This window comes from Prinia subflava, chromosome 1, assembly GCF_021018805.1.
Source record: "Prinia subflava isolate CZ2003 ecotype Zambia chromosome 1, Cam_Psub_1.2, whole genome shotgun sequence".
NCBI classification, from domain to species: domain Eukaryota; kingdom Metazoa; phylum Chordata; class Aves; order Passeriformes; family Cisticolidae; genus Prinia; species Prinia subflava.
This window is the reverse complement of record NC_086247.1, coordinates 53352804-53379134: the sequence shown is the minus strand read 5'-3', so window position 1 is coordinate 53379134 and position 26331 is coordinate 53352804. Positions and strand designations below refer to the sequence as shown.

The 26331-nt window shown below is 43.0% G+C and overlaps 2 protein-coding genes across 8 annotated transcripts in view; both read left to right on the top strand.

Annotated features, from left to right (window-relative positions):
- Positions 1 to 61: 61 nt before the first annotated feature.
- Positions 62 to 13774, top strand: CEP76 (centrosomal protein 76). Of its 3 annotated transcripts, XM_063396951.1 has the most exons (12): positions 62 to 190; positions 1534 to 1689; positions 2013 to 2094; positions 2453 to 2677; positions 3192 to 3377; positions 5114 to 5211; positions 5865 to 5993; positions 8083 to 8271; positions 10133 to 10299; positions 11173 to 11506; positions 12744 to 12961; positions 13426 to 13774. In XM_063396951.1, exons 1-12 carry the CDS (start codon positions 128 to 130, stop codon positions 13562 to 13564), a joined length of 1986 nt encoding a protein of 661 aa, XP_063253021.1. In that variant the 5' UTR covers positions 62 to 127; the 3' UTR covers positions 13565 to 13774. The 3 variants fall into 3 exon arrangements, with proteins under 3 accessions (XP_063253021.1, XP_063253031.1, XP_063253042.1); XM_063396961.1 differs by lacking the exon at positions 8083 to 8271; XM_063396972.1 differs by lacking the exon at positions 13426 to 13774 and having other exon boundaries at positions 12799 to 12935.
- A 3062-nt stretch (positions 13775 to 16836) lies between these two features.
- The window catches only part of SPIRE1 (spire type actin nucleation factor 1), a 125442-nt gene continuing 115947 nt past the window's right edge, over positions 16837 to 26331 (top strand). For 2 of the 5 annotated variants that reach the window (XM_063396912.1, XM_063396939.1), the window contains exon 1: positions 16837 to 17470. In XM_063396912.1, the coding sequence (XP_063252982.1) occupies positions 17164 to 17470 (307 nt within the window). In that variant the 5' untranslated portion in view covers positions 16837 to 17163. The remainder of the gene's footprint in view (positions 17471 to 26331) is intronic. The other 3 variants (XM_063396929.1, XM_063396921.1, XM_063396905.1) reach the window with 2 other exon arrangements.

The window sequence follows — 26331 nt, the reverse complement described above, 5'->3', positions numbered from 1 at the left end:
AAGAAGAGGGAGGGAAGGAAGGAAGCGGGGCGCGGGCGCCGCACCCCACGCTGCCGCCAGGGGGCGGTGGCGGCGCTGCCCGCGCTCGCTGCGCGGCCGTTGGGGCTCGTTCCCTGCCGGCTCCGCCATGTCGCTGCCGCCGGAGAAAGCCTCGGAGCTGAAGCAGATCATCCACCAGCAGCTGCTCAAGGTGGGACTGGCGCCGCCGCCCGGCGCCGGAGGGACCTCCCCTGGCCCTCAGGGGCTCTGGCAGCCCCCGTGCGGCACAGAGTGTCACCCCGGCTGTCGCCCCGCCGCGGGCGGCGGCAGCGCCCGCTGAGGCGGTGGCCGCGCCCGCCCGCTCCGGCTGCCCGCTTTGTTTTCACAACTCCGGTCGCTGCAGGTGGTTTCCAGGCGCCGCTTTGTCGTTTGCTTGTTGCTTTTTGAGCGAGGGTCTTGAAGTGATCAGTAAGGAGGCTGTAACTCCTACATCGCTTGTTAGTGCCGTGGTGGATCCTCCTACCTGTCACTCAGGAGAACGGGGTTCTTGGGGCGAGTCCAGAGGAGGCCAGCAAAATGAGGAGAGGGAAGGAGCACCTACCTGTGCTTGAGGAAACGCTGAGAGAACTGGGATTGTGCAGCCTGGAGAAGAGAAGGCTCAGTGGAGACTTTACAGCAGCCTTCCAGTACCTGAAGGGAGCCTGCAAGAAACGAGACAGACTTTTTACCAGAGCGTGTAGTGACAGGACAAGGGGAGATGGATTCAAAGTGAAAGAGAGCAGGTTTAAATTAGATATTAGGAAGAATTTTTCACAGTGATGGGGCTGAGGGACTGGAATAGGTTGCGCAGAGAAGTTGTGGATGCCCTATCCCTGGAAGTGTTCAAGGCCAGGCTGGGAGGGGTTCTGAGTGACCTTCTGGTGGAAGGTGTCCCTGCCCGTGGCAGGGGCTGTGGAATGAGGTGATCTTTAAGGTGTTTTCCAGCAAGATCATTCTGTGATTCTGTTTCAGGTCCCGGTGACTGTGTCCTTAACATCCTTCCAGTGCCTTGAGAGTCAGCTCTATAAGTGCACCTGCTTTCATAGCTCAGATGATGGGCAGACATTCTCAGACTTCCCTTTGAGAACAAGGAAAGCTTGCAAGGGAGATCTACTACTTTTGTGCCTTACCTATATGAAAGTGTATTTTTCCCCTGAAAAATAAAAAAGTATTGTATTAAGCTTGAATTTTGAGGGAGATGAGAAATTAGAACAGTTACCATTTTGTAATTGATAGATTTGCAGACTTTTTTGTAAGGAGGGAAGTTCGAGATAGGTTGCTGTCAAAGAGCAGTGAAAACGCCTAGGTTTTGTATGCTTGTAATTTTTTTATACTGAGGAGCTGCTTTTGTAAGATAGTGACTCATTTGATTAGTTCTGAAAGGATCAATATTTTGGTGTAGCTCTTTCCGTGTTCCTAGAAAAACACCTTTAGCCTTACAGACTTAATTGGTAAGTTGTACCTACTCCCATACAGAGAGCTGGTGTTTGTAACACAGAATGAGTTATCTTTCAGATGGATGTGCATGGGAGGATACGAGAAGTTCTTGCTGAGACTATACAAGAAGAGCTGGCACCTGAGCATCAGCAGTTGTCCACAGAAGAGCTGATAAAAGCCCTCAGACAGCGGGGAATCATTGATGATGTTATGAAGGAACTGAAATTTGTAGCTGTAAGTAGCTTTTAAAGAGAGGAAGTATTTCTGCTTGTTCCTTTTACTGTCGTGGTGTTTTGACAAAGTGAAACGATGCTGCTTCAGGAGGTTTGTAAGGACGTTACTGATTTGAGACATTATGGGGGTAGAGAAGATTAATGCACATACTGAAATTGATTTGGTGATAATACTGCGCTGAAAATATTTCTTCAGTTTTTAGAAGGGAGCATGCCTAAGGAATGGCATTCAGATGAAGTGGAGGATTCTTTAATTTTTAGAAGATGGTGGTAAGAGCACTGCTGCATCCTTGACTCCTTAAAAAGTCTTAATTGTAATTCCAGGATGTGAACGAAACGGAGAGGACTTCAGCTCCCAAACTATCAACACATTTTGCTGACAGACAACCACCAGTTTTGAAAAAAAGTATGTTTCTTGTTAATTTAAATATTTGGATCATAGTTTTGAAAGAAATTTGAGGTCTGTGATTTTTGTGCTCTGAATTAGTAATCCAGTATGACCTGGCATAAAGGTGGATGTTTCCTCTGTTTATCCACAAGCAGCAGCAGCAATCAGTGTTGCAGTAAATATGATTTATTATTATTATTTCATTTAGTTTACACTAAGATAACTCCCATATATTTTAAAATCACTTTCTTCTAAGCACATGTTTCAAAGAAGTTTCTTTTTTTTGCTAGTCTCCTGTTAGTTAGCTGATATTTAACAAATTAAACTTTCTAAGATCTGTTTGTAGTGTCTTCATTTTTATTGCTACGCTTTACAGCTAACATTGACCCAACACGGAGGTATCTTTACCTTCAGGTTTTGGGTGGAAAAGCTTTTCTGGAACATCTTCAGGAACCAGAGCCTCTGCCTGGCCAGATCTGTTCTACCTTCACTCTGTGTTTACATTTTCGAAACCAGCGCTTCCGTTCCAAACCTGTACCCTGTGCCTGTGAGCCAGATTTTCAGGATGGTTTTCTCCTTGAAATACACAAGGATAGCCTGGGTAAGGAATATTCTGGGTTTAAAGCTGATGCTGTTGCGACTTTTTCTGACCTAAGAGTTATTGTAAAATATGTTTGATATTATTTAGTGGATTTCTTTCCTGGTTTTTGTCATGTTTGCCTGAGGAAACTGATTACTGTATTGGGTTATGCCACCTGTAGATCTTTTTCTGCTCTTCCTCTTTTCCTTCTTATTCACTCTTAAATAACTTGAAATTGACCAACTTTATCCATTCTTAAATATTAATTCCATTTAAATTTTTTGTATATCTGAACTAGTTGCACTGCAGTACTCAACTACAAAAATCATTTTATCTTCTCTCTATTCTCTCTGCAGCTCTGTCCTAAAATAAGTATGGTTTTAGAGAAGGGACCATTGCTTACACTTCTGGACTCAAGATCTTTCTTTATACTTACTACATACATTGCATTTTTTTTTGCATACTGTTTTGAAGTTCTGAGGAGAGCTTGGGATGGTAACATTCTTGCTGTCTTCTCTTGGTTTAATAATGGCAGGTGACGGAAGTAAGATGGCGGATGCAACCACAATGTTGTCTATTTGTGACCCAGTGCATATGGTTCTGATCAAAACAGACACGTTTGGTGAGACCACACTGGTGGCATCCTATTTCTTGGAGTGGAGGTCTGTCTTGGCTGCAGAGAACGGCGTAACAAATGTTGCTGTGGAACTCTTGGGTGTAGGTAAGGATGAAAAAAAAGCATGTTGTGATGACTTAAAATATTGGGTACTGAGCTTGCTTACAAGCTTAAAGCAGTATTTTTCATCTAGTTCTTTTTTTTGTTCCATTCAGAAGTAACTGTAAAGTATCCTTAGAAAATGCTTAGAAGACTTAGAAGTCACATTTTTATGTTACCAAACTGCTAGAAATGAGTATTCTAGATCCCGTGTAAAAATGGCCTCATGTCTGGGAATTTCCAGTATTAATTATCTGCAATATCTGGTTAAGTTATCAGAATCAAACCAACCAAACTAAAATCCAGTAGTTCGTCTCCAGGAATATATCTGGTCAGTGCACTGGGGAGTAAAATCCAACTTGTGTGCCTTTCACAGCAAACGAACAATTGCTGGAGGAAGGGATCTCTGCTCTGCTCCCATTTATCCCAGCAGCAGAGGTGTGTTTTCTGAACGGCTTGGTTTAGGTGCTTAGCAGCTAGTACACGCGTGCAGTTTTGTGTATCACTTGTCCCCAGGCCTCTTCTCAGGAGTTCCAACCCAAGTTTTTAGGATATGATGTAGTTAATAAAGACTAGGTGTCTCATGAGTTCCTGCAAGACTTTTTACAAGAGCAGGTAATGACTGGACAAGGGGAGATGGATTCAAACTGAATCAGGGTAGATTTAGATTAGATATTAGGAAGAAATTCCTTCCTGTGAGGGTGGTGAGGCACTGGAACAGGTTGCTCAGAGAAGCTGTGGATGCCTCCTCCTGAGAGGTGTTCAAGGCGGGCTGGATGGAACTCCAAGCAACATGCTTTTGTGGAAAGCGTCCCTTCCCATGGCAAGGGGATTGGGACTAGGTGATCTCTAAGATCCCATCCAACCCAGGCCATTCTGATTTTAATTTTCTATCATGACTTGGAAATGCATGGCAAATAAGTTGAGTTTAATTCTTGGGTGGATGATGGAGCAAATTAAATTTAATTCTCATTAGCTTTTTTCCAAGCAATAAAGTGTCAATCCAATAAATCCAGTGCTTTTTCTCCTCTTCAAAATCCTGTCATTGTACAAAATGCATCAAGAATATCAAAGGATGCTGCCATCTCCGAAAAACAGATAAACTATTTTGTGAGGCTTCACTTGCTTGCATTGCTTATGGACCAATCTGTAATCGGTTTTGTAATGCTTATTGTTGTTTATGTAATTTCAAAATTTCAGCATTAGGCAACAATGTTAAGTTTAGGGGGGTTGTTGTTCATTTGTTTGTTGTTTTGGGGAGTTTTTTAAAGTTGATTAATCTCTTTGTATAACAGCCAGGGTCCTTCATAATGAACTGTGTCCTGGGGGAAGATGAACATTACTTATTTCCAACTATTTAAATTTTAGCTACTTGTGTAATCAGTAAGAATAGGCACATTTACAGTGTGTGATTGACTTGATTTTAGATGCCTATTCTAGACATTTGTAGAATACCATTTATCTCATATGTCCCAGTACTGGCTGCAAATAGGGGCTCGGATAATTGTCTTGGGTGTAGACACCTGTGCTTTTTTTTCATCATATTATGCTTTCCTACAGCCTCATTTGAGCTTGAAATTAAAATAAAAATTCTTACTTTGCCCATGTTTAAAGAAGCTTAGTTACTTTTTGTGGTTATATAAGGATAACATACATATTTTAATGGTTTTCCCCTGCCTGGCTGAAATAATCTAAACAAACTGAATATGAGAGAACTGATGAAAATTTATTTTGTTTCAAAGGTACAGAATCAAAGGTTTCTGTTGGTATTTTAAACATCAGGCTGGAAATGTATCCACAGCTTAATAAGACACTTTCTTCAGAAATAACTAGTACTCAAGTAAGTAATTTCTGGGAGGGCTAACTTATTCATTTGTTGGTGGGAGGGAAGCTCAGTATAGAATTGTAGATGTTGAGGACTGTGTGGTTTTTGAATGTTTAATACTTCTTTCTCTTCTATTAAATTTAAATGTAATTACTTTTTTTAAACTACTTTGTCCATACTGAACAGTACTCCAAATATTACTGTCATAGGTTTTTCTAGTTACTTGTATCAAAACCTCTGAAGAAAAAAGAAAGATGTAATATTTCTATTTTTTTCAGGTAGTATATGCTCTTTCCCATGTGAAACAGTAATTTCAAGTTAGCTGTTCTGCTTGGAAAGCCAGTAAATGTTGGCCTGAAGGTGCATGCAGATATTCTCCTGCATGTTAAAATCCAAGCAATCCTTCTGTGCAGAAATGCATTACTTAAAAATGAACAGTACTTCAGTCAAGTTAATATATGAACCCACAAACAAGAAATACAACTTGAAGTTTTTCTTAATTGGATTTCTGTTTAAAAATACTATGGACTTGCATGACACACTTAAAATGTTAAGCTTTGTTTTACGTATGCCAGGATGTGGTGTCAGTGTACTTACTGATTATGGCTTTTGTTCTCCCGTTTGGAATTAGTATGTGTAGGATTGGTTTTGTTTTTTCCTACCTACAGTTCTCTTTGGAACGTCAGAAAACAGCAGAAAAAGAACGTTTATTTCTTGTGTATGCTAAGCAGTGGTGGAGAGAATACCTGCAGATCAGGCCTACCCACAACACAAGGCTGGTAAAAATCTTTGCACAGGTTTGTAAATTTTACAAACAGACCAATCCTTTCTTTAAGTTATCTTTTTATTTTTTTTTGACCTTTATGTATATATGGAATCTGTATAGATTTATGTTGTGGTTATGTTCAGGTCAGGGCTAAATGTGGTGTGTCATGCCAAAAAAATAAATTTGTAAGGACTGAACTTCTGTTTGTCTAGTGAAGCTTAATAGAATGATGCAGGTCTGACTGCCTCTGAAGTGAACAATCCTGCATAGTCTTGTCCTTTAATACGTACAGATGGCAGAGAGTTAGCTGATCTGTACAAACTGTTTCAGGTAAGTTTTGTATCAGACAAAACAGTTACAAAAAATGAACTTTCTAGATCTATTAGAACAGATCCTCAGAATATTTGAACTCTGTGTGGTTGGCAATGCAATCTGTCTGGTTTATGTCACATAACAACTACAGTCATAATTACTAGAGTCTGAACAATTACTGTATCAGTTGCCCCTCAGTAACTGTTCCTCAGTAAAAGGAATGGCACGATCCTTGCATTTTTCATGCTATGAATTTACCCTGCATAGTAGCAATTTTCCTACCACAGTAACTTCTTATCTCAGAGCAGTGTCCTGAAGCGATCTGTGCCTCCTCTTTGGTGAGGCAGCAGCTTTCCTTCTGGCTGTGCCCTGAGTGTGCAGGAGTGATGGGAACTTCCAAATGCCAGCCAGCAGCTGAGCCCCCACCCCACCCCGTCACTCTCTCCACATCAGTGTGATGGGGGCAAGAATAAAAAGGGCAAAAGCAAGGAAAAGTTCATGGGTTGAGATAAAGGTGTTTTAATGGAGAATGGACGGATGCATGGAGGGAGGGAGGGAAGGGAGGGAGGAAGGAAAGGGAAGGAAGGAAAGGGAAGGGAAGGAAGGAAGGACAGTGATCCAAAGACAGTCACTCACCCCTCCCCACAGCAGACAGAAAGAGAAACAAATCTGTAATTAAATAGGATAGGAAGTAGGCCCCTGCTAGATTAATACCTATATAGAGCTTGAGTCTCCCATTGGCCTTAGCAAATCTTAGTAAAACTTTCTGGGAACAGAAATGAGTTTATTAGATTAGTTTGATAATTTAGTTACCATCAAGTTTTAGATAAGTATATGCAGAAACAGGCATTATATATATGAGACAATATTAAAAAATAAATCCTGCCTGTGGGGTTTTTTAAAATTGCTTTCAAGCTGGGGAGTTTTCAACAGGATTCCAGTCAGCCTCAAATAAATGCTGCTTTTTTTGACACGAGCTTGCTGGAAAAGCATGACAAAACCTTAACAGGGACAATATGTGACTACAGTAAAAATATGAGACCATAATTTCCTGAAGCTGCAGAGATTCAAAAGGCTTTGATCCCTTTTAAAAATATATGAGCATAAAAATACCAATTTAGCCCAGTGAGGAACAGAAGACCTCTATGCTTGAAATAGTTTTAATAGATGCTAATGATAGTATTTGCCTGCAGCATGTAATAAAACAGACCTTTTTAAAAGTCATCTTATTTTTTAATTTTTACAGGAACTTAGAAATTCTTACTATTGTTCCTTAATTTAGATCTAGTTGCTTAATACATCTAGTTACTTTGTTTACAGTAATTTTTATTGCTTGCTGTTATGAAAAAAGGTAGAGTTTTCAAATTCAGAAACAAATAGACACCTTTTAAACTCTAGAGTCAGTTGCTGAATGTTTAATGCTTTTGGAGGAAGGTTTTTTTGGGGTCATTGTGGAATTTGGTGTGTGAGATTAGTTCTGGCTTGTTTTTATACTTGATGATAATGTGGAAATTGATAGTGGGCAGAGCATGAACAGTTCCTCACCCATCTGAGAAAATTAATTGCAGCCTGTGCTGTTCCTGGTGTTCAAACATTTAGTCCAGAACACCCTGCGAGTGACAGAGCCAGAATGAAATCCGTGATGTTTCTAAATGAGTTGTCTTAATGGTCTCGTGTCCTGATTCTGGGGGTATTTTCGTGTCCTTACTGTTTTTGACTGATACTTATCCCAGAGAAAAAACAGTCTAAGCTAAGCTGAGCGTTGTGACTCCTGCGCGGCTGGCGAGTGACCCGTTTGTCGTGTGCAGGATGAGAACGGGGTGAACCGGCCCGTGTGTTCGTTCGTGCGGCCGCTGCGCGCCGGGCGGCTGCTGGACACGGCCAGGCAGGCGGCGCGCTTCGTCAGCGTGCTGGGCCACGAGAGAGCGCCCGTCATCGGCGGCGGCGGCCGGCACGAGCAGTGGTGCACCCTGCTCGCCTTCCTCTGCAGGAACAAGGTGCGTGACCTGGGCGGAGCGAGGGCAGGAACTGAGAACAGGCCGCAAATACCTGCACTGGAATCGGATGGGGAAGGTTCTCTTACAGTCGTGTTTGAGGTGTTTTTAAAGAGAAGGCTTTGGAGCAGACTTCCTTTACTGCTGTAGTTGGGATCCATTGGTCAGTGCATCTCTTTGACACTGAATTGGCTTTTATTCCATTGCATTTCTAACACATACTGTCATCCAATGAATCCCTGCTACTGTGCAGGACACTAATTAATATTCTGGACTCAGGAAAAGTCTCTTTAGTCTCTTGTCTCCTTTGCTGTTTTGCTTGGGGATTTTTTTGGTTTTCTTTTTTGTTTTTATATTGTTTTTGGGGTTTTTTAATAAATGGGCTGAAATATACTGACAGTTTTTATGTTCCATTTTTGCTAGATGGGAATTTCCACTAGAAGTTTCAGCCTAGTGCTTGGTGGTCTGACAGTTGTATCATGACTATAATAAGCAAAGCAAATTGTGACTGGTTCTGGTTTATAGTGCCTCTGTTTTACTGAGCAGATGTAACAGTGGCTACTTCTGATACCTCTTTGGAGTGGTCAGTGCTTTTCATTGCCATGGGGATACTTCTGCCTTAAAAAATAATGTCACTGGTGTGTTTGCATGTAGAAGATGTGCTCAGGAGCTGTACCCCAGATTTTAGACCTGCCTCCAAGACCACACAGAACAGGCACTGGCTGTTGTCTGTGAATATCAGAGGATGCATAGGTGCCCTATAAAGGCAAGTCTGGCTACCCACGGGGTTTCAGACAAGAATAGGACTTTGAGGACTGCTCTGTTTGGAGGCACAGGGAAAGGTGTTCCTTCAAGGCAGAAGTGAAAGCGGTATGGAAAATAGCTGATTTTAGCCCCTGAGACACCAACTGGATCATAATTTTTCTCATGGAAAGTGGTATAATATTAAGTAACATAGGTTCACTACAAACTTCTTTAAACCTACTTTTCTGCATATTTCCCTTTTATGCTGTGGTAGGGCAAGATTGTGTTGGCTTGACACACCCAAGAGCACTGAATTTTACATTTTCAACATTCTGAATAGTTATTTGACTAAAGAGCCTTACTGTTCTGCTTCTGAATGCTGTACTTTGTGTTATGAAGCCTTCATTGTTTAAGCAATTTTTGTTCTTACTTTACAGCTAACATTTGTAAAGAACTCAAGAGACAAAGGATGTTAGAGATTGCATGTGGAAATTGTTTTCTGTGAATTATCAGTGGTAGTAATGTGTTTATGAGATAAATGTTTTTCTGACTGAAGGAAAAAACAGCTGCACATGATTCCCAGCTGTTTTACAGTTAGATCTGTGGGAGACCTTGTTTTATTTTTGTCTAGTTTCTGAACTTTGACAGCACATTCAAGTAAGTGAAATACCAGTAGAGTTACATTTTATTAAGCGAAAAATTTTCTAATTATGTGAAAATACTGTATAATTTCTAGTCTTGCCTCAGGTGTTCACCTTATATATTTTTGCATTTAATTAGAACATTGCTTTTGTTGTTGTGGGTCAGTAGATTCTAGCTTTGGGTTACTTGGAGGTATCTGTATAACCATAGGAAATGTTTCCCAGTGTTAATCATACACTGTACTTGAACAAACAATATCAACAGTCTATCATTAGAACATGCATTTTCAACTCATTTATTCTGTTACAGAAAACTAAAACTTGCCTAGTTTAAATGGTAGAATCCTGACTTTTTATACATGCTTTAGATAAATAGGAGAGCAACATGACTTATTAAATGGTGGTTTGAGAAATAGCACTATTTTCTTTCTTTAAGGTTTTATTATTAATAATAGTATTTATTAATATTTACTGTCTAGGGTGACTGTGAAGACCATGCTAACCTTCTGTGCAGTCTTCTTCTTGGGTTTGGATTGGAAGCCTTTGTGTGTGTTGGAACAAAAGCAAAAGGAGTCCCCCATACTTGGGTAATGACTTGTGGATCTGATGAAACAATTACTTTTTGGGAGAGCTTAACAGGGCATAGGTGAGTAAAAAGAGTATAAGAAAACAGAACAATGTATACTGAGGTTTGTGTAGAATATTTTTGCTGCTGTGGTTTTTTTTAAATCTTCATACTCTGTTGTATAATCCAGGTGATGTTTGTCTTTGAATCTTTTTTCTATCTACTGCTTTTGCTTGGAAAATAACTGATTCAGCGTGATGGGAGGTATTTCATCAGTTTGTAATATAGCAATGTCTTTAATACTGTATGGTAACTGCTTTTTGTCTTGCAGCTGATGGCCACCGATGTCATTGCTGCCATCATTTGTAAAGGAGATGAAATCTGACATGATTATGTAGGAACCCATATTTTTTGCTTGATTTCATCAGCAAAGTCAGCGTTGCATTAATTTTTTCCCCCTGCAGAAATCTCTCTAAGTTCTCTGAGATTTTCTCTTGGTTGGAGTCATTTGAGAAGGGCACATGTAGCTGTTTGGTGTACTAAAGCTTCTGGAACATGTTATTTCTGGTGTTCAAAACAAGCAATTCTGCTTTGCCACTGTTTGTGTGGATCCTGTGCTTAGCATTTGCAGGTGTATTTCTCCAAATGTGATGAACAGCAGGGAAACTGTATGAGCATGTTCTTATAGTTGCAAAATTTAACTGCTTGATTAAGCAGATTATTTTTCTATATTAATAGACTAAAAATGATGTATTATTTGATTGTATATTATGCCTCCAAAGTGTGTACAAATACATTTCTGTAAACAAATGAATGCCATTTTAGGGGGAAAAGTTGATGACAAACTTGGCTTGTATTTTTAAAGGAAAATGGCTGTATCTGTCTCACCTAAATATTTTCCCCTCGCCTTGAAATAAGTTGTATTAATACAAGAAATTGAATCTTTTTGACTAGGTACCTCCACAGACCTATCAACCCTGACGACCCTCCCCTAGCTGAACAACCCAAGCCACTGTACCCATATCGCACAATAGGTTGTATCTTCAACCATCAAAAGTTCTTTGGAAACTGTCAGCCATCTGATGCTGTGGAGGTGTGTGTGTTTGACCTGCATGATGAGTCTAAATGGAAACCCATGAGTGGAGAAGCAATAAAATCTGTGTGTCCTCCTGGAGCAACATCTTCAGTTCCCCCTTTTCCTCCTCTGTGTGCTTCTACAATAGATGCTGCTGCAACAAGCAATGAGATAGAAGTGCAGCTGAGGATACTGGTTGCTGAACACAGAAAGGTGAGAAAGATTGGCAGTGATCTGTCATGGTGACAGAGGTTTATGTGTAAATTGTATACTTGTTTTGGGTAGCCATTTGTTAGTTCATGTACTTGTATCTTTGCAATGTTTTTTCCATCAGCTTTTGCAGAAATGTGATGTAGGAAAAGGGAAACAACTGAAAAAATGTTTGGGAAGACTGTATTGAGCTGGTTTAGGCATCATACTTACTATTATTTGCAGTGGTGATCCGTAGCCTAATGTGTGGGCTTTTCCCCCCACCCTGCCTTTGCCCCTCATTCTGGGTCTGTGATCTTCAGCTTACTGGTACCTGCAGACCACCCATGAGAGGTCTCTAAAAGCACCAGGAAGGTGAAATCTGGTTGTTAGTGGGCTTTGCCAATCCAGCACAAATGTTTCTGGTTCCTAGATAAAAGCAGGCTTTCAGCTTTTGTGATCTTACTCTGACTGCTCTACAAAATCAGAAATATTTTTAGAAGTTTTGTCCTTTACAGGATTTTTACAAGGCATAAGGTGCCAGAAATGACACTTCCTGTGCTGGACATGAAGGCAATGATATTTTAAGTCCCTGTTAGCTTATGTCTGTTTTTAATGAGTTTTTTAGATTGTTTCTATTTTATCTCCCCACATGATGCTCAACCTTTAGCGTGGCAAAGTAATTCTCAGAGTATGAGTCTCATGCAGTGTTGAATATGTACATGGTAGATTTTTCTATTTCTTTGCATTTGGGATGCTGGGGGGAAGGTGCAGGTACGTGGTGGGAAGATGGATGGTAGAAGGAAGGTGCCTTTGTGTTTTGAGGAGCTGTTGTGCATCATTTTTTCAGAAAGGATTTTCTATGAGACATTTGAAAAAATGTCAAGTGAATCTTAGTTGATCTTTTCCATATTTTTGCTGTGTATTTATATATATATATCTTCTTACATTTCATGCAGAGATGCTGTAGCCGAAACATCTGGTTTCAACTCTGCTGGCCTTATGTTTTAGTCTAATAGTTTAACTTCATTCCTTGATAAATGTTTGATACTTGTGATGTCACTTGCTTCTGGTGTTGGTATTTGCTTCTCCCAGTTGGTGTGTGAGTCAACACACAAATCTCACTGCTCCATGAGTTCACTGCCGTTATCTACCAATATAAAGATTCTTGGATTTATTTGAATCTATACAGTAGGTGAGTTTAGGCATATCCTGATGTACTGTCTGCACAGTTGTCATTGTTCTGTGACTTGCCTCCCAGGATCTTGGCCTTTCTACAATTTGGGATGACCAGCTCTCCTATCTGTTGTCACCAGCGTTAGCAGCCTATGAGCTGGAACGCACAACAGGCGTTTCTGCAGGAAATGAGGAGTTTCAGGATGCCGTGAGGAGAGCGGTACCTGATGGTCACACCTTCAAAGGGTTTCCCATCCATTTTGTGCACAGAAATGCCAGGAGAGCATTCGCCACGTGTCTTCGGTAAGTCTAAGTGTAAAGATATAGATACACGTTAAAACTAAATCGGAATCCTTAATTGTTAATTGCAACTCATTTTTAAAATAATGAATGTTAAAGAAAATTAATTTCCTTAAGCTAGAATTGGAGGAAGACTGGTGTGGTATGTGTAATGGGTCATGGGGTACAGAGCTTTTAGGTTACATTGGCGATTCAGTGGTAATAGACTTCTTGTGTATTAAATTGAATAACAAAGCATTAATTTAATTTCTCTGCATTTATTAAAAATGATCAGCGGTTGTGTCAGTTTCCTCCAAGGAAGCAGCCCTTGCACTATAGAATGTTACTATTATTTGTAATCACATTCTAATGATATTCACTGTTACTTAAATGCTAGTCATACTCTAAAAAAATTGCACTATGTAATTAAAAGTTTTAACAATATCTTGGGATTGTCTGTTACTCCTATGTTTCTCTTTGTCACATAGGTCTCCTTTTTGTGAAGAAATAATCTGTTGCAGGGGAGACCAAGTGCGACTTGCAGTTCGTGTTCGAGTGTTTACGTACCCTGAATCTGCGTGTGCTGTTTGGATCATGTTTGCTTGTAAATACCGCTCTGTCCTTTGAGAAAAACCCCAAATTGTTCATACCTTTTTAGCAAAATAATGTATGTGAGTGTAAAATGATTCAATTAAAAACTAATAAACTAGTATTTTCTATAAATGCCACTGATTTTAAACACCACAATGTGTATATTGAAGGGGATTGTGTAAACAGTAATGATTGTATTTATAAAGAGAATTTATTATTTGTAATAAAAGTTGCCTTTTATATTTATAGGAATGTGGGTCAAGTTACTAAAATGTGTGCAAAAAATACTGGCTTCTTTTTTGCAGTTCTGAATTGGTTAAGAGTCTGTTTAGAAGTAGGTGTGTTTTACCTCTGCAGGGTAAGAGACTTTCTACCTCTCCTTTCCCTGTAGTGTACAGGGTGTACTTTGTGAGTGACTGAGAACCAGAAATACTGATAGTTAAGCATGTGTCCTTAAGAGAACAAAATTTATTTCTGCCTTTTGAGTATCTAAAAGTAAATTCTACATTCAGCTTCTGACAACAGTTCAGTCAGATAAAGGTAAACTTGTTAATCTGTGAATTTAATAATATATGGATTTATTTTTAAAATACACATTAGGACTTGGATACCTGAAGATCTATGAATTTATTTTTTAAAATATATATTAAGACTTGGATACCTGAAGATGTGAATAGCTATGATGGGTTAGATAAAGTAGTTAAAGCTGATGCATTTTGCCTCTTGTTACCTTAAGAAGTTTCTGAGGTAGAAGTTGTAGCCATGCGATTTTGCTTGACAACCGTTCATGATTTTGTCTGATTCTCACGCAGAGATCTGTACTTAATTACCCATCTGTGATTTGTCTGTCTTAAACCTGTGGGTAATGATTTTGCTAAGTATCTTTAAGTCTTTATGCTTTGCAGAATGGCAAACTGTTGGGCTTACTGAACATTTCTGTACCTTACTTCTCAGGTTTTCCCCCATGTGAACCCCAGGCATCTCTTCTTGCAGCTGGAAAATCTGAAACTGTTTGGTTTCTTCTGTAGAAGCCATTATGTGTCAGTGATAGCCCATGACCACCTCCTTGGGTTGTCCTTGTTAGAAAGAGGCAACTCTTTCTGCAGGTGCTGGACCAGAAAAATTACCTGATCCCAGAGAATCTTGCAACACACACAGCAGGAGTAAATGTTGGCATTCTACATGTGCATTTAACCAGCAGTGTGGCAGTGTGACACCATTTTTGACTTTTTTCTTCAAGAGGTGTTAAATACTTCATATGTCTTATATGAGGTTTTTTAAATTTAGGACTCTTAAGAGTACATTATGTACTTACTGGCCCTGCTGCTAACTTCACAAGTCTGGGTTTGTGTTATCTTTCTTTTTATACCTGAAAGATCAAAATGCATTCGTTTGGCTGTTATACAGCATGTAGGATCCTGATAAAAGCTTCACAAGTGCAACTTCTCCCCCAATTTCCTTGTATCTAAATGTAGCCTGAAAGGCTGGAACATATTCCACGGTGAGTATTGCCAGGTTTAACAGCATTATTTAAGTACCAGTTCTATCTTATTTAAGTACCAGTTGCATCTTATATGTACATCTTACTTATATGTAACACAAGAAGAAAGAGGAAAAAAGCCGCGTTCAGTAGAGATGGAAGTGAAAGGGGAGAGAGGAGCGGGAGGTGCAGTGGGAGAGAGGGGCTGGAGGTGCAATGGGAAGAGAGGGGCTGGAGGTGCAATGGGAGCAGAGGAGCTGGAGGTGCAATGGGATAGAGGAGCGGAAGGTGAAATGGGAAGAGAGGAGCTGTCGGTGGAATGGGAGCAGAGGAGCTGGAGGTGCAATGGGAGCAGAGGAGCGGAAGGTGAAATGGGAAGAGAGGAGCTGTCGGTGGAATGGGAGCAGAGGAGCTGGAGGTGCAATGGGAGAGAGGAGCTGGAGGTACAATGGGAGCAGAGGAGCTGGAGGTGCAATGGGAGAGAGGAGCTGGAGGTGCAATGGGAGAGAGGGGCGGGAGGTGCAATGGGAGAGAGGGGCGGGAGGTGCAATGGGAGAGAGGAGCTGGAGGTGCAATGGGAGCAGAGGAGCGGGAGATGCAATGGGAAGAGAGGAGCTGTCGGTGGAATGGGAGCAGAGGAGCTGGAGGTGGAATGGGAGAGAGGAGCGGAAGGTGAAATGGGAAGAGAGGAGCTGTCGGTGGAATGGGAGCAGAGGAGCTGGAGGTGCAATGGGAGCAGAGGAGCGGAAGGTGAAATGGGAAGAGAGGAGCTGTCGGTGGAATGGGAGCAGAGGAGCTGGAGGTGCAATGGGAGAGAGGGGCGGGAGGTGCAATGGGAGAGAGGAGCTGGAGGTACAATGGGAGCAGAGGAGCTGGAGGTGCAATGGGAGAGAGGAGCTGGAGGTGCAATGGGAGCAGAGGGGCGGGAGGTGCAATGGGAGAGAGGGGCGGGAGGTGCAATGGGAGAGAGGAGCTGGCTGGTTGGAGCCGGCGGCGGGGCCCTGCCCAGCTGCAGTTCCGTTCTTGTACGGCAGGGGGCACTCCCGGTGCGGTCCCTCACAGCCTCTCGGCTCCCGGTGGATCAGGTGCGAACGGGAGATTTTTAGTTTCCTTTCACATCTGAGAGGTAGAACACTAAGGAGAGAAACGCCGTGTGTTCCGCGAGAGCTCCAGCTTATTTAGTCCGATGCTTTTCTGGGTGAAAGCCCTCGTTTGGCTGGGGCGAAGCTGGCATGAAGGGCTGTGCCCTTCTGGTGCCCAGGTGTGTTGAGGGGCAGGGACGTCAGTTCCCAGCTGCTGGGAAGACGATTCCTTGTTGTTCCCTTTCCAGACTGGGCTGCTTTAACTCTGCTAGCCTCTCTGTGTACCCTGGACGCTTCCAGCCTTGCTGCTGCCGAGGATGGAGCTTTCCGGGAGGAAGTGTTTGCTTTGGGAGGGCAGACGCTGGAATTCAAAGACGCTTGCCCTCCCGTTGTGACAGCGGGGACCCGCTGACAGGTTTCGCTGTATCCATGATGGCGCGGGTTGGTGTGGAGTGTTTAACCCCTGGCGCTGCAGGGAGTGTCATCCCGCGTCCCGCCGGCTGTTGTTTGTTCCTGGGGGTGGTGGTTACCAGCACCCGGCGCAGAGCCGGCGGCCCGAGGGCTGTGGGATGGGTGCACCACGTCTGTCCGTGTGTCCGGCCGCGGGGGAGCCGAGGGCTCGGCGGGCGCTGCGGGCGCGTTGCCGTGGCAGCCCCGAGCGCCTCCGCCGCCCGCCGCGGCGGCCGTGCCGGCAGGGGGCGCTGCGGCGGCGGGCGGCGCCGCGCGGCGGGGGCGGGCGAGGACGAGGACGCCATTGCGTTGCTATGAGCTGTCGCTCCCCCTGCGGCGGCGGCGGCGGCAGCGGGCGGACCGGGCGCCGATCCTGTGCCTGCCTTCCTCCTGACTCCTGCCTGTTTCCTGGCTCCTGCTGCCTGCCGCGCGGGCCGGGCTGTCCGTCCGGCGGCCTGGTGGCACTAGCGGGGCGGAGAGGATGAGCACGGCGGGACCGGGCGGCAGCAGCAGCACAAGCGGCAGCAGCAGCAGCATCGGCGCAAGCAGCAGCAGCATCAGCAGCCGCTGCCGCGGCGGCGGGGCCGGTCGCTGAGCGAGGAGCACCGGGGCGGACGCCGGGCATGGAGCCCCAGCCCGGCGCCTCCCGCCCGGCCGCCGAGGAGGAGGAGGACGGCGGCGGCGGGTCCGGCCGGCAGCCGGAGGCGCTGTCGCTGGAGGAGATCCTTCGGCTCTACAACCAGCCCATCAACGAGGAGCAGGCGTGGGCCGTGTGTTACCAGTGCTGCGCCTCGCTGCGCGCCCGCGCCCGCCGCGGAGAGACCCCCGCCGCCAGGCCGGGGGCGGCGGCCGCGCACCTCCGCGTCTGGCGGGACGGCGCCGTCACCCTGGAGCAGGACGAGCCCGACCGGCCGCCCCCGCCCGCCGCAGGTAAGGCCGGGGGCCGCCCCCGAGCCCGCGCAGCCCGCGGCGGCAGCAGCCAGCGATCGGGCGCGGGCGGCCGCCCGTTTCCATCAGCCTTTGTCCGGGACGTGACTGTCCTTCCCGCCCGAGGGTCGCGGAGGCGAGCGCTCGGTCCCTCGGCCGTGCTGGGGGCTGTGGGGGTCTGCGTGTGTGTGTGTGCGGCTTCTCGGTGTCGTGCGTGGAAGGGTAGAACCCCTCGCCTGGGATGCGATCGCCTGCGTGCGGGCACGGGCAGGCGAATGCGGGTTCAGTGTTTCATAATTGCGTCGTCTCTCCCGGTGCGTATTCAATCCCGGGTCAGCCGCACACCGGGAGCGCCGCTCTTGCGGGCTCCCTGCTCTCTGGGCTCCTCCGGCCGGGCCGTGCATCCCTCAGGGGCTTCCGGAGCAGTTTGGCATCAAAAGGCGCCCATTAGAAACAGATCCGTTTAGATGGGTGCTGACACTAAGTAAGCGAGAAAGCCGTGTACAGGGGCTTAGCACCTGCCATCTGTTTCGGTAAAATACCCAGGAAAGCGTATTTCGCATTGGAAAGGAAAATGAGGGCGCATGTCTGTTTCTCAGCCTTTCAAAGCTTCTGGTTTTAGATGTGGAAAACAGTATATTTTTTTTGTTGCAAGTAAAGCTCGATTTCTGAAAATAAATCAAAGACGAGCAGCAGAGGGATGTGGTCGGTTGTCACATACATCATGGTATTCCCCAGTATCAGCCTAGTCCACATTCAGCGTCACAGAATTTTCTGGGAAGACAGAGGTTTCAGCATTTTAAAGTTGTGTGAATCAGAAGGCAGTGGTAAATCCACAAAATGGGATTAATGGAGCCCTTAGCATTTAGAGCACGAATATTATGCCTGGTGTTACAGTTTAATGAAGCCTTTTGATACAGTGCCTGTCTGAAAAGTCTTTTGGCAGAGACTTGCAGTAATGCAGTTTGGAGCTAGTGGTACATGCAAATATCAAAATATATTTAGTGGAAGAAAGGACATAATTCAGTTCTGCAATTGTAATGAGTCTAATAATGACTTGCATTTAAATGTGATCTGGTGTGCTTTTAAAATTGTTTTTAAAAGCAGGTCTTTGTAATGTTAATTAAATGCCAGACCAACACCCAGAAATTTCAGGAAAATGTTCTCCTGACCAAGGCATCTGCATGTCACAAGTGCATGGAAGAGTTCTGTGTTGCATGTCGTGTGCTGCTTTTGCTTATTGTCTCTTGAGATGACATCAAGACCTTTTCTTTTCTCTTTCCTATTGCAGGAAATACATTAGTTTCTATGTATTGCTTTCTTTTGTGGCTTTTTTTCTTGCTATTGGTGGACTTACCCTCTTTCTTCTTACAGTATATCATTACGGGCTGTAGGAGGGTGTTGAATATACTTTAATATAAAGTTCAGGCCCCTCACTGACATCCAGCATGTTTAGTTTATGCTAAAGCTTTACTGTGAAAATGTTTTAGTTGAGATGTGCTAACCTGTGTACATTGATACCACATCTGAATTTTTGGCTGGATGAGATGATTTTTTTTTAACATTCCCGCCTTATTTTTCTTTTTTTTTTCACCTTATTAGTGTATGTATTATTTTGTATAGCACCACATGTGTGTGCTTGTATCTTGAGAATCTTAAGGAGCGTGTCTGTGTATCTAAACAAAGCTAACCAGTCTGTTAAGACCTCCCAGGAAAGCAGGAGGCGGGAGCTATCCCAGGGAGAGTACCCCCTCCGGTGCGCATAATAGAGAAGGGGAGGCGGGGATTTTTCTGCCAGCTGTCCATTCCTAAAACATCCTCGGTGAACCCGCTTTTCCATCAGGCGGGTAGATGGCTGCATTTGAAAAGAGGAAGGATTCCTCGTGGCGTCCTCACCTTGCCCCTGGCCTTCCTCATCCACCTAACTTTGAATAGACTTTGGAAACAGAGGCCACTCAGCCTCCAGGCTTTCGTGAGGGGTTTTGGTTTTGTTTGGTCTTTGGTTTGTGAAACCTGGAGCAGGTTTTCACTGGAAATTGTTAAATACATGGTACATCGAAGGTTGAAAATTCACTGTACTGAAAATTGAGGAGCTGACAGAAGGCTTGCTTCTCGCTAGTGTCTTCTGAACAGTTCCTGTTCTCTTCCTTATTGCTCACTGCATTCTCTTTGAGTGATGATTAATGAGCTTCCTCAGCCACTTACAGCTTGAGCCTCTGGAATGGGTGTTTGTAGGCTCCTGTGTTCTCTTTGCACCAGTGAAAGCTTAGGGAGAAGCAGTGCTCTGGCTCTCTGGCCTGGGAAATAGCACAGCGTAACAGGCCCTGAAGGGTATGGTCACAGTAATTTTACTTTCAAGATACAAATTAACATTCTCTTAGAAAGAAGTACTGATTATGTAGAAACTGATGGTACTTTTCCGAAGCAGTTTCTTGTGAAACAGTTTTCCAGTTCATGCTCAATACTTGAAATTCTTAGTAACAACACATAGAAATTGAAGAAAAATGTCCTTGAGGTAGGAAAGAGATGAGTTTCACTGATAGTGAGGCAGAAAAATGCCCTTGGAGTTGAATCCCAGTCCTTATACAAAACCAGAGACTGATTTTCAGATCTTTCCAGCTTTATCTGTGTGATCTGTTAATATTTCATTATCCTAAAAAAGTATAAGGTTTTGGTTAAAAGAAGTAGAATGGTCAAGGATGAAAATGCTGCCCAGTGGTTCATTTTCATGTCACCATTGATATCACCTGAATCCCTTACAAAAGGAGGATCAGGAAGGATTCCTACTAATTGTTTTCCTGCCTTTGTATTTCAGACAATTTAGATTTAAATGCCTGTGTCAGGAGGTTTGTTAGAGCAATAGGGGTTCTGCGGGTTAGCGCTCTGAGTTGTAAAGCTATTTTGTTCTAGCAGTACATAAAAAATGTATAGATGTAGGTTGGTGCATAGGTTTGGGTGATTCACAGGAACAAATATTGGCTGTTAGTTTCTGGTTTAGTAAACAACAGAATCCTGTGTGGGCAAATAAAGGAATCCCTGAAGAATGGTGTCTTTGGGTAGTGAACATTCGGGCTTTGTCCAGGATTGTGGCGAACGATGTGATCAGTCACGCCTGTCAGCGGGGCTCGGGCAAAGTCAGGAGCAAACACACTCGTGTCACAGAGTTTGCTCTAGAGATGCACATGAAAGCTTATTTTTACAGAGCAGTGCAAACCTTTTTACTTCTCCAGAACCAAAGTAAGAAAGAAAGAAGATTTTGCGTGAATATGCAAAATAAACGTAAAGCTCACTATGGTTGTCTTAGCATGGATCATTGTCTGACATCGAAATACCACAGAAGTGTGGGTTGCTTCAAAATACCCATGGTGAAATTGGAGATACAGTGTAGAATTTATTTTAACTAATGGGTGCTTTAGCAGTCTTTGTTACTTGAAATTTATATGAAAAGAGCTAACAGTGGCATCCAGTAAAGTGCCAGATGAAATATAAAATAACTTCTGAATGAGCTAAAACATTTGGGGTAAACGTGTGGTTTGGCTCCTCCAAGCTCTCTTCTTGCAGAACTGCATTTACACATGTTTTGGACACATAAACTCGAAGCAATAATGAAATGATAGATACAGGAGTAGAAAACCTGCACAAGCGTGTGCAGTCAACATCATGCTCTGGATCCAGGGGCACCAGGATACTGTAGGGCGCTGGAGACTGTTTGATTGGGGTTGTGTCATTGCTGCAAGCTGGATAAAGAGCTCTTGCTTTTCAGCGCCAAGGCTGTGCCGCCTCCTTCCAAGAGCTCGGAAGCAGAACTGTTTTGGGGGTGAGCAGGCTTGGTAAAATGAGGGATTTCCCTGCATGTTTTGTTAGTGCCAAATCCCTGACTTAGTAAAGGCAGCCACTGACTTTGGGCATTGCTCTGAGCTCCTGAAGAGGAACAGCCACGAGGATCTCAGAAAGTGGCAAGGAAGGGTATTTCAAACACTGAGTTGGGCTCAATTCCAGCTGTTGGCTGAGGGCTGGCATGAATGTGGTGCTCCTTGGCCTTCTGTCTCCCTCCCGAGACCCTGAACTGTGGGTAGTGTCAGTGGCCCTTCTTTTGCCTCGTCCTCCAGCCCTAGGAGAGAAAGCACACAGGGAAATTACTGCTGGTCTTACCAGAAGCGAGTCCTATGCAGATTTTCTCTTGGTAACGCCTGCCAGGCGTTCAGCAGGAGGGCACAATGCATGGAGTATTCTGGCTTTGCATCAAAAAGATCACAGAAAAGTTAACTGCATGGTGGCTTTCATGGGACTTGGAGGGCTCAGGGTGAGACATGCTGAAGGAGAATAGTTTGTGTTGTATGGCAGTTTTAATGACTTTCATGTCCCTCTTACATCCCTGTTTGCCCAGGTTTTGGAAGGCAAGGATGAAGAAACAGGATGAATAAATGCAAATGCAACTAGTGTGCATGAAGACATTCTTATCTGTCAGTCCCTGGTGGAGCACTGAGGAAAAATATGCATGATTTTTAGAGGAAAATGAATGTACTACCATTTTTCTTCTAATTTTGTTGACCCTTTTAAAAGATGGTGGATGGGAGTAGCCTTTCTTGATGTTTAAGTTTTGAAAGAGGTGTTGCTATGAATAGGGCTAAAATAAATATTACTTTTAGGATGAAGGCTTAATTATGTTCGGAGTTCAAATCTAATTCAAGGGCATTCAGAAACATCTGTATTTAAAAATAATAAGGCTTGATGTATTGAGCCTCACTTTTTTGTGCAAGAGTTTTAAGATACATACCTATATAGGTATTTTAATATTGGATGTCAAGTGTCAAGGTAGGAAGAAAATAGTATTGGACAGCAGAGAGGAGCCTCGGTGAATTGATGCTTTTACCTTTTCTTGCTCTACTGATCTGTGGAAGAGAGAAAGCTTAGGCCTTATCTGTGCCAGGCTTTCTGTCACCAGTGTGTTCCCAGTGCGTAAGCGTGAACTGGAGGGCTTCCAGTCATGGCTTATGCAGATGCATCCCGTGCACTGGGGGTTATGTGGGCTCTCTGTGAATATCAGCAGATGCTGGGCATCCCGTTGTAGGCAGCTGTGGTGGGGGAAGACAAAATAAGCAAAAACAAGATCTCAGCGTAACAGAATAATGTATTTGGTTTTTTAAAAAAGTGCATATTTCAAATGCCTGCACAAAAAAAATGGAAGGAAATTGCCAGTAGGGATAAGTGACCTTAGTTGCCTGTATTTGCATGGAGAAATGTTGAAGATGATAAGTATGCAGTGAATGAATGAACTCTGATTTGGTGTTGTCTGAAAACTGCATTTGTTCCTAAGGAAAACATTGAACTTTGAACTTTGAAAGAAGAACTTTGAGGAATTGTTGGCTCCTGGTATTAATCGTGACTTAAAGTAAAAGATAAGGCATTTGTACTATTTGTACTTTACCAGAGATTTTCTTGCCTAATGCAGTAAAAATGTTACTTTAGAAAGGAAAATGGAATTTTAGTTGTCATTGTTAACAGCAATTGAAGAGTGAAAAATGAGACATCTGCCATGATGTTGTGGAGAGTTAAAATCATGTCCCTGTGGGTTATTGCTGGAGAAAGAACAAAGATGCTTTTTGGGGGGTGGGGGGAATAGGTAATGGGTAATGGAGTCCAGCTTCAGGGCTGGCTGGAGGTGATCGTAAACTCCTCCCAGTGCCCAGTGAGAGGTGATGGGTGGGACTGGGGAGCACAAGTGCAGCTTTGGGAATGAAGACAGTAGCAGTGTATGATGTGGCAGAGGGGGAGAGAGAAAGAAAGAGAGAGCCTTGAACAGGATGATTCAGATCAGGACAGGATCAGAGTGACAGGCAGTGCAAATGACCTGCACGGCAGCAGAGCTGTGCATGAGTAAAACCTGAGTATGTCTGCCACGTGTGCACTAGGCATGTTGCAGGTAACAAGAGGATTAAGGTATATAACATCCTGCATCCATCTTGGCAATGAACATATCTTCATGAAAGTGGAGAAGCTTTTTCGTAATATCTGTTAGAAGGAAACTGAGGAGTGTTTACTCTTTTTTTCTGAAATAGTTTATCACATTACAGCCTCCGAGCCAATGAAACAATATTGTTCTATTCCTGATAAAACCTGAAAACAGCTTGCATGACACATGCAACTATGATTGCATTACTGTATTTATTACTGTGCACTTTAAGAGGAACAAAAGGTGATGAGTCACTTTGTATAGTGCAAATACAAGGCTGCAAAGACGTAGCTGAGGTAGAGAAGAATTAAGAGAACTCCTTTTTCATTTACTTGTGAGAGTTCATTAGCAGCTGGTGACAGTTCTTAACAGATCTGGTAGTGCTGAGTTACCAGTTTAGAAAAACTGTAACCTGCTTGAAGCTCTGGATCCATCAAAAATGATGGGAGAAACTGCTGATGACTTGAATAGAGTCACAGTTGTGCTGGAAGCACACATATTTATTGAATGAGCAGGCAATTGGGCAGCTTCAGAAAAAATTAGAATATGATCAGAATAACAGAAGTTTTAAAAAGTAAAACTCGAGACACGTGAACTCTGCGAATTCACACTTTTTTGGGGAAGAGTTGATACCTGTTCAGGCCCGAGGGGGATGAGTGCAGCATCTGTAGTTAAGCATCTAAAGAAGAGATGGGCAGCTATGAATGGAGTCCAGCAGCACTTGGAGATGCAGAACTACCACAGTATTTATCTTAGGGTAACAAAAATTCATGTGATCCCTAGGAAAACTTACAGGCTTGCTAAAGAGATTGAGCAGTGGAACACAGAAAAATGGTATGTGGATCACAGCCTTGTGCAGAATAGAAATGAGACAAGACAAAGAGCGACCATGTAATTATATCTTAGGAGGTAGAACTAAGGTAGCATGGATTTGTTAATTTGCAATTTAAAGTACTTTTATTACAAAATTTAACAGGGTATTAATACAGAAGATTACTTAGTCATTACCTTCACTTTGTGTAATAGACAAAAAGTTCTTATGACTGTTCAAAATGAAGAGTAACTTCAATGAAGTGTTGAATGGAGAAAAAAGAAGGCATGAGAAAAGATTGGCACAGGGAAGCAAAGTCCTGATTACCATTGGTCTAGAAACCTCTTTAAGAATTTTCCTTGTATTCTCTTAAAATTTTTGCAGTTTTCTCTTTCCTTTCCTAAGCAGGAAAATGAGGCATATAATTACTAAATCATCAGCTGCAGTCTGATACAGAAATCATGAGTCATATCCAAAAAGCCACAAGCTCTGAAACATCATCCCATTTCTTGTTACCTTCTAACTACAGTTTAAAGGAAGGATATGTTGATCTTCAAAGCCTGAGTATTTGCTTCTTACTTTCTTAAGAACTTGGGTCTCTGTGCTTCCTGCTCTGAGGTCTCTGATCACCTCTCCTAATCCAGTCTGCTTCCTTCCACTCCTTCATGTTCTCACTCTTTTTGACCTTCTTCCCCGCATCCTGATGTGTCTTACTCCTAAGATATCCTTTGCCTATATTTGTCTTTATATTTTTCACTTTTTTTTCCTGTTTCTTTTTATCATACAAGTTTTCACTGTCTGTCCTCAGCCTGGCTCACTTCTACATCAATATTTTCCATTTAATTACAAATCCCATTCTTTGCATATTTATCTCTTTTCCTTCTGTGGCATGATTGCCTTTTTTTTTCTTCTTTCATTCCCTTTCCTTTTATTTGTGCTCATCTTGACTCTTGTATTGATGAACTTGTCATTTTTGGTAACTAATCTGAACAGTTTCAGATTAGTTACCAAATCTGCAGTTTTTGGTAATTCCAGTGTTACCAAAACTCCAGTTTATGGATGCTTAAACGTGAGTCTAAACTTTTTTTTTATTTGAGGAGTCCTCATTCTCTTAAGGACAAAGAAAAGCTCACTACTGTAGTTACAGTGCCTTTTGAAAATCTAAAAGCTAGAAAGCAAATACAAATCCAGTTTGTTGTTAATTTGAGGGGTGTGACTAAACACCGTTCAACTCAAGGAACTTGAGTTAGTGATTGTCATGTTCTTCCTTGCTCCCTTGCCTTAGGTTAGCCCTTATGTTCCTCATCCTCATGTTCCACTGTCATCCAGTACATACAAGCAGTGTCCCTCAGTCCTCGAGGCAACTTGAGCTCTGTTGTTGTAGCAACAGCAGCCTGATTTCACCCCAAACCTGCAGAAGTGGGCTGTGACATTTAATTATAATATTAATCTTTAATACGAAATGAGTTTTGGGTTTGTTGCCAATGTGTGCATCAGCCACACTGTTGCCAGAAAATCAGTGCTTATCATGTCAATTCTGGAAGAAGCTGTCTTGAAGGATGCCTGTGGATGAGACACTAGAGGAAGGCTAGGGAGATGCTCTGAGCTGCAGGGCTCGTAGACCAGCTGATTATAGCTGAAATGGTGGCTGTGTGATTGTGGTGTCACATCACTGAAGTCAACTCTGTAGCTTGATTTTTCTTCAGACAGAGGAGTGCAGATGGCTTGGTACATCCCACGTGCTGTCCTACAAACACCCTGGGTCAGCCCATTCTAACATACTCAGTTACCTATTTTTCTTTGAAAACTCAGTCTTAAATGTGTGCTTCTTACCATTGGTAGGAGTACAGGGAGCTCCTGCCTTAAGGGATGAGACAGTCTTCCCTAGTGCTTGAGGAAAGTTTGTCATGACTCCTCTTGCTGAGGGTTTGACAGAAGAATACTTTTCAAATAGAAATTTTGAAGAACAAAAAATGCATGTGAAGGTTTGGGGTTTCTTTTTGGTTGTTTTTTCTGTCAAACGGGTCTCTCTGAAGACTGTTTTTAGAAATACAGGAAACCTCTAATGTAAGTCACTTTCCTTCTTTCAAAAACTGTTCA